We start from the raw sequence: 17946 nt of genomic DNA on the forward strand, positions 1-17946 counted from the left end.
CCTCCTGCGGGGCTGTCCCCAGGACTTGTCCCACCCCATTAGTTCACACCCCAAGCAGTGCCGCCCTCCCGGGGAAGTGATGGGTCTGACAGATGCTGTTAGGAGTTCTCCCAGGGCTCCAATTATGTTTTACATTGTTTAAAACCACCCTTTTTTCCCCTTGCTTCCCCACTTTGGGGAAGAACTTCAACCCGAGCAGGCGTTTTTCTGGCCCTACCACCCGAACCACAGCACTGGGATGGGGTGGGACAGGACCAGTGGTGGCCTCCAGAGCACAAATGGGCTGTAACGGACCTGAGCAGCCTCACCTGGGACCTCCACCCACACCCCTGCCCCAGAGCCCATTTAAGCTCCGTTTTGGGTGTTCAGCCCTTCCCCGAGCCATGGTGCAGGGTGCTTGCCTGCAGCCCTGCCTCTGGTTGTGCTCCCTGCATGGACTTTGGCCTCATGCTGCAGGTAGTTGTCTCCTAGCAGGACCCCTTCTCTGCATGCCTCCTCTGCTGCCTTTCCTCTCTCTCAGGTGGATTTTGCTCCACCCAAGCTCATAGCCCCATTTTCAGACCCGCTTCTGGCCCCCTCTCCTCTCCCAGGTGACTGGGAGCACTGGTGGTGCAGGTGCATTGGCCAGATCCTTTTTACCAGTGTAGGGGCACACTCAGACCCTTTGCCTTTAAACATCCTGGCCTTCCTATCCCAGAAATGCTGGGGCTTTCTGTGTGCTTAATATCAGAGATGGAATTTGTTCCTAACTTCTCAGAGTGATGGGGCAAAGACTTTACTCCCTATTTCTATGGTTTTTTTCTAAGTCATTTCATTTCAAGTCAGGGATGCATGCTTTGATTTAGATTTACTGAATAGCTTCCTTTTTGAAAACACAAAAAATCATAGTTTTTGAAATAGCCATTTCTTTAAGTGCCCAGTGAAGGTGGGGGCAGTAATATTGGTCCCAGGCCTGCTGCTGATAACCAGAGGCTGTATCCTCTGCTGCTGGGCTTTGCAAGGCTGTGCTGGCTCCCTCCCCTTGGCACTGCTGGGACAATGGAGCTGAAACACGAGGTCCCTGTGGCTGTGTCCCTTGGTGCAGCTTCTGGGCTCTTGGAGGCAGAGCCTTGTGGCACAGCAGCAGGCACTGTGGTGGTTTAGTGATGGTTATGATTCAACAGCTCCATGGGGTAAGAGCTTCGTGCAGGCACCCCGATTCCTGCAGGGTGCTGTGCCGTGGCAGTGTTCCCCATCCCAGGGAGCAATCATCACAAAATGCACTTTGTGCCCTTGTGGCCATTGGGTAACATCAGAGTGGAGCTCCCTTCAGCTCAGGATGGTGTGTTTTTGGCTCTGGCTTCATGGTTGGTGCTTGTGCCCTGCACAAATCCCCCTGGCACTGGGCTGCCTGCGAAGGTCCCTGCACTGCGTCAGGTGCCTGGAGCTGAGCTGTTTGACAGCAGCTGCCGAGCTCCAGCGATCCCCTTTCCAGCACAAAATGACCCTCCTGCAGGCTTTTGGTTTGAGGTCGAATAGGAAAGACGGTGTTTTGCCTGCAGGATATGTCCTGGAGGTGAGAAGTGGGGAGCCTTGCCTGGGGCCGTGGCACCAGCTGCATGGGGTGGCCTGTCCCTGCCTGCAGCTGTGCCTCGCTGCATCCTCTGCATCCACCTGCCTGCATTAATCTGCTCCCAGGAAGGCTGTGACCCCGATCTGGTGACTCAGACCTGCAGCTGAGCTTTGCTTCCACGGTAATCCCCGTCCTTGAGCAGCAGCACGTCTGTTCCCAGGGGGTAAGGCAAAGAAAAAACAAACCCGCTCTGAAACGTAATGCAAATCCGCAGTGCTCCTGTAACGAGCAGAAACCCAGCAGTGTTGGGATGGGGAGCGCCCCTTGGTGAATCCTGGGGAGACGCTGCAAGCAGAAGCTTCAGTGCTGAGGGTGGCTGGCCACGAGGTGTAAGGGGCAGCCCTGTGCACACTGTCCGGTGCCACGAGCTGTGGCTGCCCCACGAGATGCTCTTCAAAGTGTCTGCGGCAGGTCGGCTCCAGCTAGGGTTTTGCTGGCTTGTGCAGCAGGAGGGTTTTGCTGCAGGCATTTCTGAGGCCCTGGCAGTGCAGAAATCAGCCGGATTAAGCTAAAATGAACAAAAGGAGAGCTGCCTCTGGAGGGCACGGAGGGGCATGCACATGGAAGAGCTGTGGTATGGAGGTGGCCAAGCAGGAGAAGGGCATCTGCTCAGCAGGCTGCCCAGCTCCATGGGAGGACAGGTGTCCGAGGGGCTCCTCGTTTGTCTCAGTGCTTCTCTGGGCTCCTGGGGGAAGTCAGGGAGAGGAGGAGAGCGGTGCTTGGGGCACCCCAGGGTGTGGGTGGTGGCTCCCTGGGGACCAGGGTGGCCCGTCCTCCTCCTTGCTCATGGTCATGGTGTGGGGCACCCAGGTCATGGGAGAGGCTTTTCTGCTGCTCTCTTTAGGAGAGCACCAAGCACGGGCTTAACATTACCCTGCATGTGTGTGTTTCCATGGAACACTGCTAATTTTTGCACATGCTCAAGGCACACGTAAAGCCCACACCTCCCAGGAGAGCTTCCATGTCACCACGGTATGTCCTCAGCTGCAGCCTGGGTAGGGAGATCACCCGACGGGATCCCTTGGGTTCGCTCTGGTCTGCCTGCAACCACCAGCAGAGCCCAGCAGCGATGAGGACCTGGGGATGAAGCACACAGCCCCTGGCACATCCACAGCTGCCAGCAGCTGGGAAATCTCCCGGAGCTGCTTGGGAAGGAGAAGGGACAAACATCCCTCATCTTTTTCCCTCTGTCAGCTGTGTGAATTCCCAGATTATTTCCCAACGCTGCACACATACCTTGCTTCTGGCGCTGATGAACCTGGCAGGCCTGGCACCAGTTCAGGGCTCCTAACTGCTGCCCTCTCCGAGGAGCTCAGCCCTGCACCCTCTGGTCCTGCACAGTGTTTGTGAGGTTTCTGCTGCTGAAAACTCTTGCTGTGTGCTCGTCTTGCTTTGCTGAGAGCTGCCTGGGAGCACCGCAGTGTTGTAATGGTGTGGGAGCTGGGGAAGCACCAGGTGGTGCCCCAAGCCACCAGGGATGGCCGAGGCACCCTTGCAGCACCCTTTTCCCTCCTCTTTTGCTGAGACGTGAGGGGCCTGGAGATGTCTCAGAGGTGGAAGCAGCGTGTCTGGGTAGAGCCAGGTGTCTGCTGTCCTTAATTTTATTTTTATTTTTTGCTAATGGATGTGAACAAGAAGCCTTGTGGCTTTTAACAGCTTTTTCCCAGCTGTACGCTGCTCTAACGAATGAGCTTGGCAAGGAGCGTGTGCGTTCACCGAGGGAGGTAAAACTCCTCCTGAGACTGAAGCACTGGAGCTGCCAAGCAGCCCAGAGCAGGGCCTCTCACCAACTCAAACACCCGCGTGTTGGCAGGGCACTGCTCAGAGAGGGCTCTTCACCTGCTGGGGAAGGGAAATTGCGTGATGCACGGCTCCCCATGAGGCTCACACCTTGCAGCAGTGCCCTGCTTTGGGCAGAGGGGGGTCCCACAGCCACCTCTGGAAGGATGCAGAGGCTTCATCCCTCTGCCTTTATGCCATTTTTTTTGTTGGTAGTGGGCAAACTTCAACAAGGAGGCTTGGGAAAGGACTGAGCACCCTGTTGGGGGTTCAGCTGTTGCCCATCTCCTGGGAAGAGCAATGAGCAGAGCCCCACCACGAAGGCAGCTCAGCTGCTGATTGTCTCTTTTCCCCATGCAGATGAAGTGAACTTGCTGGACAAAATGACCTCCCACGCGCAGGACCTCACCAATACTTCCTTCGGCTACGATGAGGCCAACTGCAGCGTCCTGGGGATCGGGCAGTACTCCACGCTCAGCATCCCTACGAGGGAGGCCTTTGGGGACAGGTGGGCTTCTGGAAGGGCAATGGGCTGGGGGCAGCTTGGAATCACCCCGTGCATGTTTGTGGGTTTGAGGGCTGGCTGTAGGATCCCGTTCCACAAGATGAAGATAATTGCATCTCCTCCATAGTCCTGGCAGCTCGGTGCTTCCTCCCTTTCTTGTGCTCCTGTGGGTTGTGAGCAGGGGAGAAGCACGGTGCCCGACCATTTCCAGGAGGATGTTTTCTTGGTGTTCCCATCAGGAAAACCTCTCTGCTCCAGCACAGGACTGGAGAGGGAGAGGTCCCAACCCCATCCTCCATCCCTGCCTAATGCCAAGGCACAGCAGCAAGCAGCTAGTTTGGGGCTGGCTGCTCCTCTTTGAGCACCTGACCCTACAGTCTGAAAGGCCGCTTGCTCTGGGCTTCTTACATTTTATTGTTACTGTTCTCACCGAGTTCCTTTGTGCCGTGACTCATTTTTTTGCCCTAAGCTGTCAGTCTGTGGTGACTCAGCCACTGCTGCAGGGTGCCAGAGGCCGCTTCTCCCCCAGGTTTGCCGACGAGCTGAGCGTGCTGCTGAGGCTCAGGTACTCGCTGAAGGAGGACACCAGCCTGGTGACCATCCTGAGCCACCGGAGCCGCGTGCTCTTCCAGATCCGGGTGAGCCCCTACGGCCTGGTCTTTGTCACCACGAGGAGGAGACACTATGAGTAAGTCCCAGCTCACCTGCTGCTTTCTGCATTTTTTTTCTTTGACTTAAAACTGGACACAAGGGTCCCAGTGGGGGCTTTGAGCAGTGCTGTTCTCATCCCAGCTCTGCTGAACCAGGGTCGTGTTCCTGTCCCCTCTGTCTGATGGTCCCTCAGACCTAACTCTGCTTCATCAAAACGATGCAGAAAACAAAACAAAAAGCAAAGAGGTTCAGATGCCCATGCTGGTTGACCATCTCACCAGCTAGTTCCCAGTCCAGAGTACCAAGAGGACTTGGCAGGAACGTGGGGCTCCCCCAGGCTCTTTATTACAGCCCTGGACTGTCTCCTGGACCTGCTGGTGAGCAGCTGCAGCCCAGCACCATCCCTCAGGCTCCCTAGGTGACAACCTTGACCTCCTTCGTAAGGACCCTGGTTGCTTTTCACCTGCTAAAAGCTGTTTGTAGAGCCAGGCGTGGTGGTTTCTGGTCTTGAAGATCACAGCACCTCCCTTCCACTGAGGATGGATGCTGAGGGACCCTGGGAGCTGGTACGGGTGAAGTCCAGGTGAGACATGCGAGCTGTCAGACCCAAATTTCATGTTTTGTCTCTTCCCAACCCCTCTGGGGAGCACAGGTTCCCAGTTTCCCAGCTCAGCGACGGGCGCTGGCACCGAGTGGCTCTCGGCATCTCCTCGGAGGGGCTGGAGCTGCACGTGGACTGCCGGCTGGTGGGGAGAGCGAGCTGGTCCGGCCACATCGGGATGGGAGTGAGCACGGAGGGGCTGGTCGTCCTCGGGGGCCTGGTCGAGGCCTTCGAGATCCCCTTCGAGGTGAGAGCTGGGCAGGGCTGGGTTTGGAGACATGGTTTGCTTTAGCTGCGTGAGTCACAGAAAGGTTTGGGTTGGAGGGGACCTTAAAGCCCACCCCATTCCAACCCCTGCCATGGGCAGGGCCCCTTGCCCCCAGCCCCATCCAACCTGTCCTTGGGCACTGCCAGGGATGGGGCACCCACAGCTCCTTGGGGCAGCCTGGGACAGGGCCTCACCACCCTCTGGATGAAGAATTCCTTCCTTACGTCTAATTTAGCCTACCCTAAGAGGTCGAAGTGAGGTTGCAGCTCCACCTCAGAGCCCGTTGCCCTCTCTTGCTGAAACCCACCGCCGATGTTCCCTGTTTGGGGATGAGCTGCGCGAAGGCTTTGAGATGTGCCAAGTGTTTGTGGTTGGGTCAGGGCAGCCGTGCACACCGCTGGGTTAGTGTTTTCCTCTCATCCTCTGTGCCCATGGCTTGTGCCACGTACAGAAGTCGTCTGTGCAGTCAGCATGTGAAGGATTTGGTGGGGAGCTTGTCGAAGGGTGACTGCCCAAAGCAGCCTGCCAAGAAGCCCTGGGAAGCTGCACACTCCCCTGACTTTTCCCTCTCCTCTGGAGGGAGCAGGAGGGTAAATTGTCTGTGTCTTCCCCCCAGGGTGCCCTCCAGCAGCTGATCTTCGTGATGGGAGACCCAGCAGCCGCCAACGAGCACTGCCACAGCTACGGCAAAGCGTGCGCCCCCCGCCTCAGCCGCCTGCTGTCCCCGGGGGACCTCTCACCACCCGCATGGCCAGAGGTGTGGCTGAGGGCAGCTGCCAAATCCTGGGGGTGCTGGACCGGGCTCCTGTGTGGAGTAACCTGTTCCGAGTGCAAGGACCAAGCCAGGGGGTTAGGGGAGCCTGGAAGGACTCAGGTTTCTGCTCTGAGCTGAGATTTGGGGAGGTGGTGGTGGTGGTGGGTATGCCATCATCCAGACCCTCCCATGAAGTCACAGATGGGCTTGGTGCAAAGGGGAGAATGAGTTAGAGGAAACATTTTGGAGCCAAAGCTGGGTGTGTGCCTGACTGCCCAAGTGTTGAGCACAGGGAAGTTGTGCTCAGCCCTGGAGTAACGCTGCAGCTCCCTGCTGGGAGTGGGGCAGAGCTGGGACCAGGAGCTGTGCATCGGTTCGAAGGTCTTGCTCATGTCCAGCAAGATTGCTGCATTGCATCAGCCTTTGGAAGGCTTTTCCCTCTATATCGTCAATGGGAATTTTGTGGGGTTTATTTTATTACTGTTCATCATTTTGTTTTAAGTAATACATCCGTCTCCCCAAGCCTGGATCCCACAGTAAATTCCCAAGGACACAAAGCACCCAGGCTTTCCTCGTGAGCCAGGAGGTTGCCCAAGGAGCAACTTTATCTCTTGGCCAGGTGTTGAAGTCCACTAAGATAGATTTCTGGTGGCATGAGGGCACTTACCCTTAGCACCCAGTGGCTGAAGACTTAGGCCAGCAGGGCTTTGCAGCTGCCTGGACAAGGCTTGCTGAAGGCAAGGGCTTAATGGCAGGGTTTGCATCAGCCTCCTGTGGGTAACACCCTTCCCTGGGGCTGCAGTGAGGGGCTGGAAAGGGCAGCGTCAGGGAGGGAGCTGGGTGTGGGATGGGAGATCTGCCCTGCCAGGTCCTGCCTGCTGCTTCGTCCCAGTGCCAGCAGCAGGGACGGCCGGGGCAGGTAATGCAGAGCAGTGAAAAGCGGCCCGTGGTGGTGATCTGCCTGCTTCGAGGGAGACCGCTGAGTTCCCAGGACACGTAACCCCCGGTCATCCCCCAAATGACCCCAGGCATGTCCCTGCTGACCGCCCTCAGGTGCTGGCTGGGGTGCTGCGAGGTAAATCAAGTTCCCTCCCTGCAGCTAAGAAATGAGGGCAAATCTCTGGTTTGGCAGCTACATGATTTATCTTACAGACCGTGAGGATGGGCTCCTCTCAACACGCTATTATCACAATTAGTATTATTAACACTGCCCTGGGCTATAATGCCCATAACACTCACTGAATGGCTCCGGTGGCTTACCCAGCAGGGAGAAGATTTTATTTTCAGCTTCACTAAGTTGACTGCGAGTGGGAACGCCAGGGTGATTCCGCCCAAATCACACCAGTCCCCATCCCTCGTTGGCCTCCTCAGGGCTGATTAGCTTCGAAACCAAAACAAAGGAAACCGCAAAAGCCACCCAGGGACTCGAGCGGTTTAATGGGAAGCTGCTTGCTCCTCGCCACGACTGGCTGCTTCCCAGCGCACACTCCCGGGATGCTTCCCGTGCCAGAGCAGGCGGCGTGTGCTCAAATCCCAGTGCCAGCAATAACCACGCACTTACGTCGGTGCAGTTCTTGGGCAGTGATGTTTTTCCTCTTTCTCTCCAACTGTGCAGGTGCCAAAGGAAACCAACGAAATCTGGGATGCGTCTGCTCAGGTACGGCTCTCCTGCGCTGTGGCAGGAGCTATGGGCAGGTTTGCTCCAGTGAGCTATCGGATAAAAACCAAACACCCAGACAGAGCTACAAGTTATGATTGTTTTATCTTGTTTTACAATATCTTATGAATGTACCTTGACATGTACTGGAGTTGCTGGGAGCTAAGCTGAGTCAAGGTGGCCTTTCTGAATTTGCACTGAGCCCAAGAGGGGTGGCTGGGTGGAGGTGTGACCAGGCATGGACCAGCTCACTGCATGCACAGTGGTGTTCATGGACCTGCCTGTGGCATTTCTGGGAGGGAGGAAGCAAATGGTGGGGCTGGCAGGGTGATGAGGTCTGTGCACGGTGCAAGCAGAAGCAGCTGGGTGACTGCTGCCTCTGGTGCTAGCGCCTGCAGCACCCGCCTGGCACGAGGTCGGACCGAGCCTCCCGCTCGGTGCCTTGCAGGGGGTGATGCTCGCAGTGAGGCGAGCTGCAAAGCCTCTGTTTGTTTTACTTGGGATTTCTAGCCAAGATTTGTTGCTCAAGTTCATGCAAACAGACACCCGGAGGGGAAGCCTGCCAGCAAATGTAAATTGAGATTTTTTTTTTTTGTATGTCTGAGCAATAGGGATTCCTTTCCACATTTCCCTCTCCCTCCCAGGTGCTGCTCTTTACCCTTGCCCATGGTCTCTGTTCTTGGTCTTGTCTGGCTTAATCTGCCTGGCTGCACCTCGCTAGCTCCCCGGTGTAAGCCAGGCTTTGTGCGGGGCCAAGTGGGCCTTGCAGCTGGGCTCGTGCCCTGTGCTCCTGGGCTGAGCCCTGACCCGATATTGCGGCAGCAGGAAGGTTTATGGGTGAGCACACTGCTGTCCCACTGGGTGTTGTGGGCAATGAAATGGTGAAACGAAATGGTGAAGTTTCTCTTCCCATCTGGAAAATGGTTTGCGCCTCACCGGGGTTGGACCTCGAGTCCTGGTCAGTGAGATGCTGCCGTGGTAGGGAACTGGTGACGTTTACAGGGGAAGGCTAACGAGACGCTGGGCTTGGGATGAGTTTGTTTCACAAGCACTTAATCAGGACCAGAGACGCCTCGGGATCTTTGACGTTTGGATTTATTGAAAGAAAAAAAAAAAAAAGCACTACAAGCGTATCGCAGTTTGCACGTAATGAAGAGCAGATCGGCCCCGCTGCCGGGGCTGTGCAAAGCCGTGCTTGGGGTTGCACTTTCTGTGCCTTTGTTCACTTAGAAGTAAATTAGTGTATTGGTAAATTCCTGAATTCCTAATGAGGTCTATTTAATTATTGAGGGCTACGGTGATGGTGGAGGAAGATGTAAGTGAATGAAGGGAACAGATGAATTGTTTGTTACTGGCAGCCTAAACTGCAGTCTACCCCTTTTGTGATTAATATTTTTTTATAATTATGTTACTATTTATTGGTCATCTTCACGAGATGGGTGGTGCTGCCCCCCTTCTGCTCCCTTTTGTCTTCCTTTCTTTACATGAGTGAGGGCTGGGCTCGTCACTGGACTTTTCCAAAGCAGTTTAATTGGAGATCCTGAAGCTGTTCCTCACAGGTTTAACCCTCTCGACTGTTCAAGCTAGTTCCTAAATGTCATCTGGTTTTGAAGTGTCATGAAAGCCTTATGAATGTGAATAGGGAAACGAGTGGGGCTGGTATCGTTCTGTAGCTTTATGGCATGTGTGAGCCAAGGGCCAGGGAGCTCCTTGCAAGTCAGTTTTTGGAAACGCTTCTGGGAAGAAAGAGGCCAAACAAGCCAGAGGAATGCACTGGGCAAAAACCTGGTCTCTGCTCCTCATTTTGCAGAGGCTTAACTGGAGGAGATGCTCCTGTGCAGCACAATTTGTGTGTATTTCTGCTGGGTCAGGCAGCACTGGGCAGTAGCAAATGGAATATAATGAGCTCCTACAAAAAATATATATACATATTGGCATTTGTAAATATTCAGTGTTTAGGGTAAAAGACTATAGTGGAGCGTACTGTACAGGATTTCTTGCTGGTTGTTTCTTGTGCCAAGACACATTCCAGCAGAGAGAAGCAAATCACAGTGTGGTGCTTGTGATGGTTACAGGTAATTCATACGTAGAGAAGAAGAAAGAAGTTGCTTTTGTTTTTTATGGCCAGAGGAATGCTGGCTCTACTTAAAGTTGAGGGAGAAAGCCCGTCTGACACACGACTTTTGAAAGCAGTTAATGGTGATTTAGTTGCTAAATTCTTGTTAGTGCCTTTGAGTGCTTAGTGTCCAAGTACCACCAAAGCATCCTTCCTGGGCAGTCCAAGCAGCCTGAAGCCTGATTAAGTCAAGAGATGGATGTTCCCGTGGCCTCTGGGCTCCTTGGGTGACCTGGGCTGATCTCAAACATCCCGGCAGGTTTGTTGTGAAGGCTGGTGGGGAGCTCTGACAGCCTGAGCAAAGCGATGTCTCCACTGCTCTCAGCAGTGTTCTGGAGGTGGCTGTCCCTATGTCTGGCAGCTCCAATATCTCAGCCATCAGAAGACCTCCAAAACTTTTTTCAGGCAGTGTAAGGTGTCTGCGGATGGTTTATTGCACTTAAAATCCACTGTGTGATAGGCTCTAGGGAACCCCAAGCATTGCTCTGTGAAAACAAGCTGCTTCTGCAGCAGCTCACAAGGACCACTAAAGAGAAACCATTGACCTTAATATTTAGGCTTACAACCCATCCCCTTCCCCAGCCCAGCACCTGAGTGCCATATATCAACCTGCCGAGCAAACACTGCTGCCCTTGGTCACGGAAAGCAGTGGTGTGGGTGATCAGTGGGCTGAGCCAACCCATTTTTTGGTTGAGCAAACAGCTCTTGCACACGAGATCCTGTGCTTTGGTCTGCAGTAGGAAGTTTCCTTCCCCCAGGCTCCTGCTGCAGATGCTGCAGGTATCATTATGTCGGACTTGATCTTCTGCTGAATGCAGCCCATAGGGCTCCCTGGTGATTATTGCTACTATAAATTAGTTCACTTAGGAAAAAGCCCAGTCCTGGTTTTCAACTTTCCCAGAAAGCTTTTCCAGAGGTTTGATTTTATTTTTTTTTTGAGGGGGGGAAATAGTTTTAAATTGTCTTTCTCTTATCACGAGCTCATAAATCGCATTGTACCTTTGACTGTTGGATAGAAAAGGTTTCTATAAATAAACCTGTGTTTCCTGGTAAGGAAGGCACGAAGCTTTGAATTACCTTCTCCTTAGGCTGACCCTGATGAAAACGAGTGCAGCACGGTACGCTGGCTGCCTGGGCTCCTGCGGACAGATGTGCCCCAAGCTGGGTTTTAACCTGCTTCCCGTTCAGCGAGTGAATTTAGCTTTTGGATGGTGGCATGCAGCTGTACCAAATAAAAAGCCCTACAGAAGTCTGGGATGACTACCCTGATGCTGTTTTATCTGTGTCAACAAGATGCTCTCAATCTCCTTGGGCGAGATACCAAGTGGGTTGCACAGGATTGTGCCACAAAACCATGGCACTGATTGCATTGTCTGAAATTTCATTATTAACAAGCCTTCTATCACTTGCTCCACTATTTAGCTTGGGCTTCATTTGGGGGACAATGTCTGTAATTATTTTAGGCCTCCTGTTTGCTTTTTTTTTTTTTTCCTTTCTTATTGGCACAAGTTAAAGCTCATTCCCAGTCCCCTGGGACTCCCCCAGCTCTCTGAGCCCAATCAAACATCAGCGCGTGTGTTGCGGAGAGCCTGCGGTGTCAGAGCTTCGGGGGTGCATCAACGGGGCTGGACTGAGAAACCTGGCTCCAACCTCCTCCGTGTCACTGCTGCGATGGGACGTAGCTCGTTGTCTTCTGGTGATACCGTCTGGCTTTTCCCAAATGTGGGACGGGAACGTGGCTGCGGCGGCTCTGCCACTGCTCCCTGACAGATCCGGCTCCGTGTTGCTGACCCTTTCTGCTCTCTTATGGTGCAGCATCCCCTGCCTGCCTTCAGGTCCTGCTGGTTGCCCACCCCCTGTATGCCATTCTGGGGTTTCACCCCCCCATGCTTTCTGCCTCCCATGCTGTGGGCAGCTGCTGAGCTGCTGGAAGCAGTTCCCGGATTGGGTTTCCCATCTGCTTCTCCTCGTAATGGCTTCTACCTCTACATTTGGCTATTTGAAGGAGCAGGCACGGATGCTATTGATCTTGGCTCTTTGCTCTGTTTACACAGAACCCGTATAACCCAGTTGTGATTGGTGGTGCGTAAGGGACCAGTAACTTGCAGCTTAGAGTCAGTCATTTCCCCGGAGCTCACCAGATGAGAGCTTCTAGTCCAGACCTTTCCCATGCTAGATATTCAAGCTGAATTTAAAAATTGCAGACAAGCATTTTCTTCGAAATTCCAGTGCTTTTTTGGTGCCAGCTGCAGGGCTGCACCCCGGCTTCCCACCGAGTCTCATTCCCTTATGTACTTTGCCCTTCTGTGACACCCCCACTGCACACCTGAATGCTTTGCTCCTGGTTAATCACGCCTGCATCTGGCATCGATAACCTTTATTTTAGGCAAATGGGAGCAGAGTCCAGGCTTTAAGCCCTGGCTCCCTACCACACCCATCCTCACTGGATGCCATCCCCCAGCATTGCCTAGATGCCTTTCCTCTGCAGCTAGCAGTTTGTGTTGGATTTTATTTTAGCAGCAGTCAGTGCTTTGCAAAGCAAAGGATGGGGAGAGCTTTCATGTCTCCGATGTGGAGGTCTGGCCCACGATGCTCGCTGGTGTTTTGGTTCCTCAGCTCCCCGAGGAGCTCCTTCAGCTCTGAGCCCGGTCCTGGTCTCTGAGGCTGCGCTAGCAGTGAGCTCCCGTTCACTCCTCTCCCAGCCCTTAGACACTGGAGGTTTTCCTTTGAAGAAAGCTTTTAGATCTGGGGCTTTGTGGAGTATTTGCGAGGTTGGGATCTCAGCATCTCTTTAAGCTCGACCTTCCTCTGCCCTCTGTCTGTCAAAAGGTTTCTGGCTGCTGATGTCCATGCACTTCATGGGCTTAATCATCCTGTCCTCGTCACCATCCCATCCTTGTCACCGTCCCATCCTCGCGCTGCAGCAGGAAGCAGAGGCACTGCTGTCTCATGGTTGCTCTCTCTGTAAGACGCACAGAATGAAGCGTGAAGTTCTCTCAAAAGCAGCTGTAGCTGACATGTTTCAGAACCATGGTTTCATTTATCCTAAGTTTTATTTTAAAGAAATTAGCACTTTCCAATTCAATTTAAAACAACAAAATTCTTGATGAAGGGGAGGAATAGGGGTCTTGCGAACTACTTCAATTTTCACCATTAAAGTTGTATTTCAAAACTGTAATCAGAAAGCCCTCCCAAAGCACCAGACCTAACATTAAAACTGCAATACTGAACAATTTCATATTTCAGAAGAAAACAAAAAATCAATTCTTTTTCACTTCAGCTCATACAGAAACTGCTGTGGCTTTTTTTTTTTTTTTTTTTTTTTTTTACATGGGGCAGCCGACAGAGGCCCAGTTTTATCCCCCTTCAGGCAGATAATGAAGGCACACAGTCTCTGGGGGGGGGCAGTCTGGGGGCATCTACCTTCTGGTGTGAAGCAAATGTTTGGTTTTTTTTGCCTCCTGCATCTTGGTGGTGGATGCTCAACAGGCTCAGCTGGGAGATGGGGATGATGTCTGTGATCCCAAGGAGGGACCTGGGAAGCAAAAGGGCCCTGATTTTTCCCCCAAAAAAAGCTGTCAGATCCTGCTTAAATTAAAAGAAAATTTGCCCATGGACAGGTTTCTTGCACCTCTGTGAGGCTGGGGGCTGTAGGAGGTGGGAGCTCACAGCAGGTTGGTGCCCAGGTTGCAGCTCAGGGCAGGTTTCAGCGCTGCTTTTTGCCACCTCGGGACTGAAATGTTTTCCCTTCCAGCTTGCAGAGCCCTCCTGCAGCGTCCTGCATTGCTGCAGCTCTGCCCATTAACGAGAAGTTCAGTTAAAAATAAGAGAAAATTTCTCTGGGGAAGACGGAAGAATTCCTCTGCGCCCCCAACTACAAAAGAGCCAAACCCAAATCTAACCAGGAATGAGTCAGTTTCTGAAACTGTTTTAATGTGAACTTAGAGGCCAAGTCCCCAGCCCCCACCAGCTCTCATTCTCCTTGGATTTACTACACGCCAAACCCCAAATTGAATCATGCAGCTGTGATTGCAGAGGCCGTGGGTTTAATTACCGTGCCTGGCTGCAGGAAGAGGCTCGTGGAGGAGCCTCTGATGCCTGGTGCCACCGCTCCTCTGAGCCTCTTTCATCCCTCGGGATGAGTTTTTGTTCCCTGTCCTATTTCGGATGCTCTTCTTTAGGTTTCCAGGTGCTGGAGTCAAAGGTTTACAAATAGCAGTCAATATTTACTGAGCAGATGTTGGAGCGTGCGTGGAGCTGACCCCAATTTTTTGTGGTTTGCTAACAAACTGTGTGGGCTGTAAATTGCATTATTTGGGGGGAAAGTGAGCTACCGGCTGCTAATTATAGCGTGTTAATAGTCTAAGATGCTAATTGCTCCTACCAAGGAACTCCAGGTCAGGCTCCAGGAGCTGGGCGATGGGAAGAAGGCCAGCAGTGGTACCTGAGCTCTGTGGGTCTGAGCAGGGGTTTGTGTGGTGGAGAAGCGCTGATGGCCCCTGCCTCATCCTCCTGGGGGCTCACAGAACCGCGGTGGGCTGGAGAGCCAACGTCGCAGTGGGTAGAGCAGGTTCCTCGCATGCTTCACCATTTCAACTCCTATTGCAGCAGCTTTGGGGCTCGAAACAATGCCGAAGTGGTTTAAGAGCAGAGCTCTGTGACTTCCTTGGGGTTTGGATTTTACCTTTTTACCACGCTGCCAGTGACTGGGTGCTGCCAGCCTGCAAGGCTGCTCCCTGCCAGCGCCCCAGTGCTGTGCTGCTTTATGGGGTTCACGGGGCGGGGAGGTCTAGAGAACAGGAATGTGATGAGTTTTGCTTCCCCCAACTCTTCCTCTTCTTTGCATTTAATTTAATTTGCATTTAAAGCCATCATTGATGGCTTTAAAAAAAACAAATCTGGTGTATGCTCAGAGCACAGCCACATCATTTCTGAACGAAGCGCTCCCCTTCCTCATCTGCCTTTTGGCGGCTTCTCTTTGTAATCAGGCTTTTGCCACTGCCTGGCTTTGCTGAGCACGTGGTTGTGTCGATGCCAGGGCCGTCAGGCTGCCTTCTGCAGCTCCAGGACTGAGCACGAGGGAGGTTTTGCTCGAGCTGGGGTCTCTGCCTCACCGCCAGCTTTGTTGTGTGGGGGCTGCGCACAAGACTGGAGGGGTCGGATGGTGACCCCTCAAAATGTGAGCTTGCTGCCTCTGAGTCAGTGGGGGAGGCTGGATTGCACCTCGTGGTGTTATTCCCGGCTCTGGTTGAAGCAGAAGTGTGACGTGGGTGGCTCTGAAGCACGGGGCTTAGTCAGACCTTCAGCACGTGGTGTGTGTGTGTCTGAGCAGGCAGCCCAGAACCCAGCTCTGCATCCTCGGGACCTTGAAACTGGAGGTAGAAATACCCATATTCTCCCCCAAATCTCTGTATGTAGATAACATCTTGGGTCAGAAAAATGGCTCTCGGGGTGAGTGTAGGGGTCAAGGGCTCAGGTAAGGTGGGATGGAGGTGACCTGGGCTGGGTTCCTCCCGGTTGTTCTCACACCTGAGCACGAAGCCTTCAGCTGCTAGGAAAATGCTGCTGCCTTTTGAGCTCCTCTGCCTCCAGGGCTCTCCAGAAGCAAGTTTGGCCAGGGCCACCTGTGTCAGTGGGTCCTCGCCTGCAGAACCTTTGGCGGTGGGATTGCTGCTGGGGGGGGCTTGGGAGCACCAGGAGGGGTCTGCAACCGAGCAGGATCAAGGCCAAGAAATGGATTCAGTCACGAGAAGGCTCACTGGGAAGGATGCTTGGTGTCTCCTTGTACTTGCTCCCCTTCCGCAGCCCTGCGAGGCACTCACGGGCCTGCATCTCCCTCTAGTGACTTCTCCCAGCCTGTTCCTCAGCTGCCTTGCACCAGCCCCAAGGAGCCCCCAGCCACAGCCCCACGCGCTCCAGGTGCTGCCTGGCACGGGGCTGTCCAGTACAAGCTCTGGGCAGGCACTGGGGGGTGTGGGGGGCTGCTGGAAACACTGCTGTGACCAAGGAGGGTCAGGTCCTTTTGGGGCTCGGGGTACAAGCCCGGTCTGTGACACTGGATGTAAAACTGCAGTGTGCTGCAGGTGCAGGTCAGCTCTGCAATGCTTATCTCCTTTTCCACATTCACGTTTTTGTCTTGTTTATGGATGTTCCTATCCACGTTGCCATTTTTCTCCATCCACGGCTGGTGCCTGGGCTGTGTTGGGGCTGTAGGGCAGAGGGAGGCGTCGTGCCCTGCGCTGTCCTGGAGGCACCACTGGTGGGACAGGTGAAGGCAAGGCGAATCCCTTGCAAACCGCCGTGGTAAATGAATTTGTCATTGAACTGAGATGGCTGAACTGAGCCGCCTGGCACGGACAGGCTCTCCCAAGGCTGGGGAGCTGCATGGAGCCCATTCAGCTCCTGCTCTGTGTTGGTGCTGAAAGGGGCTCGTGGGTGTGTGTTGGACCAGGACAGGGCATCAGAGCAGTGCCGGACTCTCGATCCCCGGTGAAACAAGCTGCTGGCTTAAAAAAAAGAGAGAAAACTTCAGATTTCATTATATTTCATTTTCAGGATTGGAGGTTCTCCAATTCAGATTGGACCTCGGGGCCACCACAGGCATGGGAGGACGCCGAGGAGACCCTTAACCTGCAGCCGGATGGGAGCACCCTGCCTTCACTTTCTGCTGACGAGATGCCATCGGCTGAGGAAGATGAGGAGGAAGAGGAGGAGGGAATCCTTTCTATTGAGGATGAAGGCTTTGAGCTGTTGAACTCCACCTACAATAAAATCACCGGCCCTGGCAGGCCAGGGCTCGTCAGGAGCAGTCCACGGGTCACTGCTAGCTCCCGTGAGTCTGTTTCGCTTTCCTCCCTTTCTCCTGAGCTTGGGCGCGGTGCCCCGGCACCTGACGGTGCTTTATCCCCCCAGGGCCTCCAACCAAATCGCAGCGAGCAGCCCAGAAGGAGCACACCACTGACCCTCAGCAGGAGAACATCACCACGGGGAAGCAGCAGGGTGCTGCGGGTGCCCAGCGCCGCCTCCCACCCACCAAACCCGGCCGTGCCAGCGCGCCCACTGTCCCCAAGCTGTCCCCATCGGCACATCAGGAGGCTGCACCCAAAGGTCCCCCGGGGCTGGGGATGGCTGCAGGTGACCCAGAGCAGCCTCCCACCACCCCGGGGTACCCCATCTCACCGGCGGCACACAGGCAGCGGGCTCGCATGAAGCCAGGACCCCCGGGGCCACCAGGACCACCAGGGCTGCCGGTGAGTGGTGGAGGTGATGGAGAGGGATGGGTGGGCAGTGGGGGCAGGTGGTAGCTCCACAGGCAGATGGGAGAAGACCATTCCCTTCTGCCCCCTGCCCTAGATGTGGTTTTAAGTCATTTACCAGTGCTGTTGGTTTTGGTTTTATGCTGCCCTAAGGCGAAGTTGTCACCTCCAGCCCCTGTCCCCGCAGCAGGCCCCTGCTGGCATCGCTCTTTGCTTCTCCACCACTGCCACCCCCCAAAACTCAAAGCATTGAATTAACCTGGGGTTACAGGGTTTTATTGGTTTTTCAAGTTGTTAGTGAAACGTGGTTCTCATTCATTGTGTAGCGGATGAGAAAAAAAAAGGAAAATTTAGAAATAGTAAATTTAGGGTAGCTCGGTAGAGGAGTTGTCAGCCTTCACTTGGCGAGGTTTTCTTAAGCAGAAAAGTGCATTTTATTCAATCGGTTTCACAACTGAGGGCTACTACAGGCATCATCTCCTCCTACCCTGCATGTGTAGGAACGTCGGGCACAGGGCTACCTTGGGCTGGATTTGGGGACCCTGGGGCCGGTCTCTGTGCAAGACCATCTGTCCATACGGCTGCGTTCGCTGCGTTGGCCCTAAATTCATCATCGGCGTGCCAGGCATTGTAGGACACCAGTTAAATTTAGGACTGCTAGCTTCCCTTTCAAGTCAGCTCCTCGTTCCTGCAGCTATTGCCAGTGGAAATAAAATAAAGCAGCAGAAGGAGCAGATGCTGAAGGAA

The 17946-nt window shown here is 53.9% G+C and overlaps 1 protein-coding gene across 2 annotated transcripts in view; it reads left to right on the forward strand.

Annotated features, from left to right (window-relative positions):
- The window catches only part of LOC101796328 (uncharacterized), a 70149-nt gene that overhangs the window by 22064 nt on the left and 30139 nt on the right, over nucleotides 1–17946 (forward strand). Inside the window, exons 2-8 of one of the 2 annotated variants that reach the window (XM_072025090.1) lie at nucleotides 3752–3899; nucleotides 4426–4584; nucleotides 5200–5395; nucleotides 6033–6173; nucleotides 7786–7827; nucleotides 16499–16775; nucleotides 16856–17193. In XM_072025090.1, coding sequence (XP_071881191.1) covers nucleotides 3752–3899; nucleotides 4426–4584; nucleotides 5200–5395; nucleotides 6033–6173; nucleotides 7786–7827; nucleotides 16499–16775; nucleotides 16856–17193 — 1301 coding nt within the window. Of the gene's footprint in view, nucleotides 1–3751; nucleotides 3900–4425; nucleotides 4585–5199; nucleotides 5396–6032; nucleotides 6176–7785; nucleotides 7828–16498; nucleotides 16776–16855; nucleotides 17194–17946 lie in introns of those variants that run through there. The other variant, XM_072025091.1, reaches the window with a different exon arrangement.

This window comes from Anas platyrhynchos, chromosome 18, assembly GCF_047663525.1.
Source record: "Anas platyrhynchos isolate ZD024472 breed Pekin duck chromosome 18, IASCAAS_PekinDuck_T2T, whole genome shotgun sequence".
Classification (NCBI taxonomy): Eukaryota; Metazoa; Chordata; class Aves; order Anseriformes; family Anatidae; genus Anas; species Anas platyrhynchos.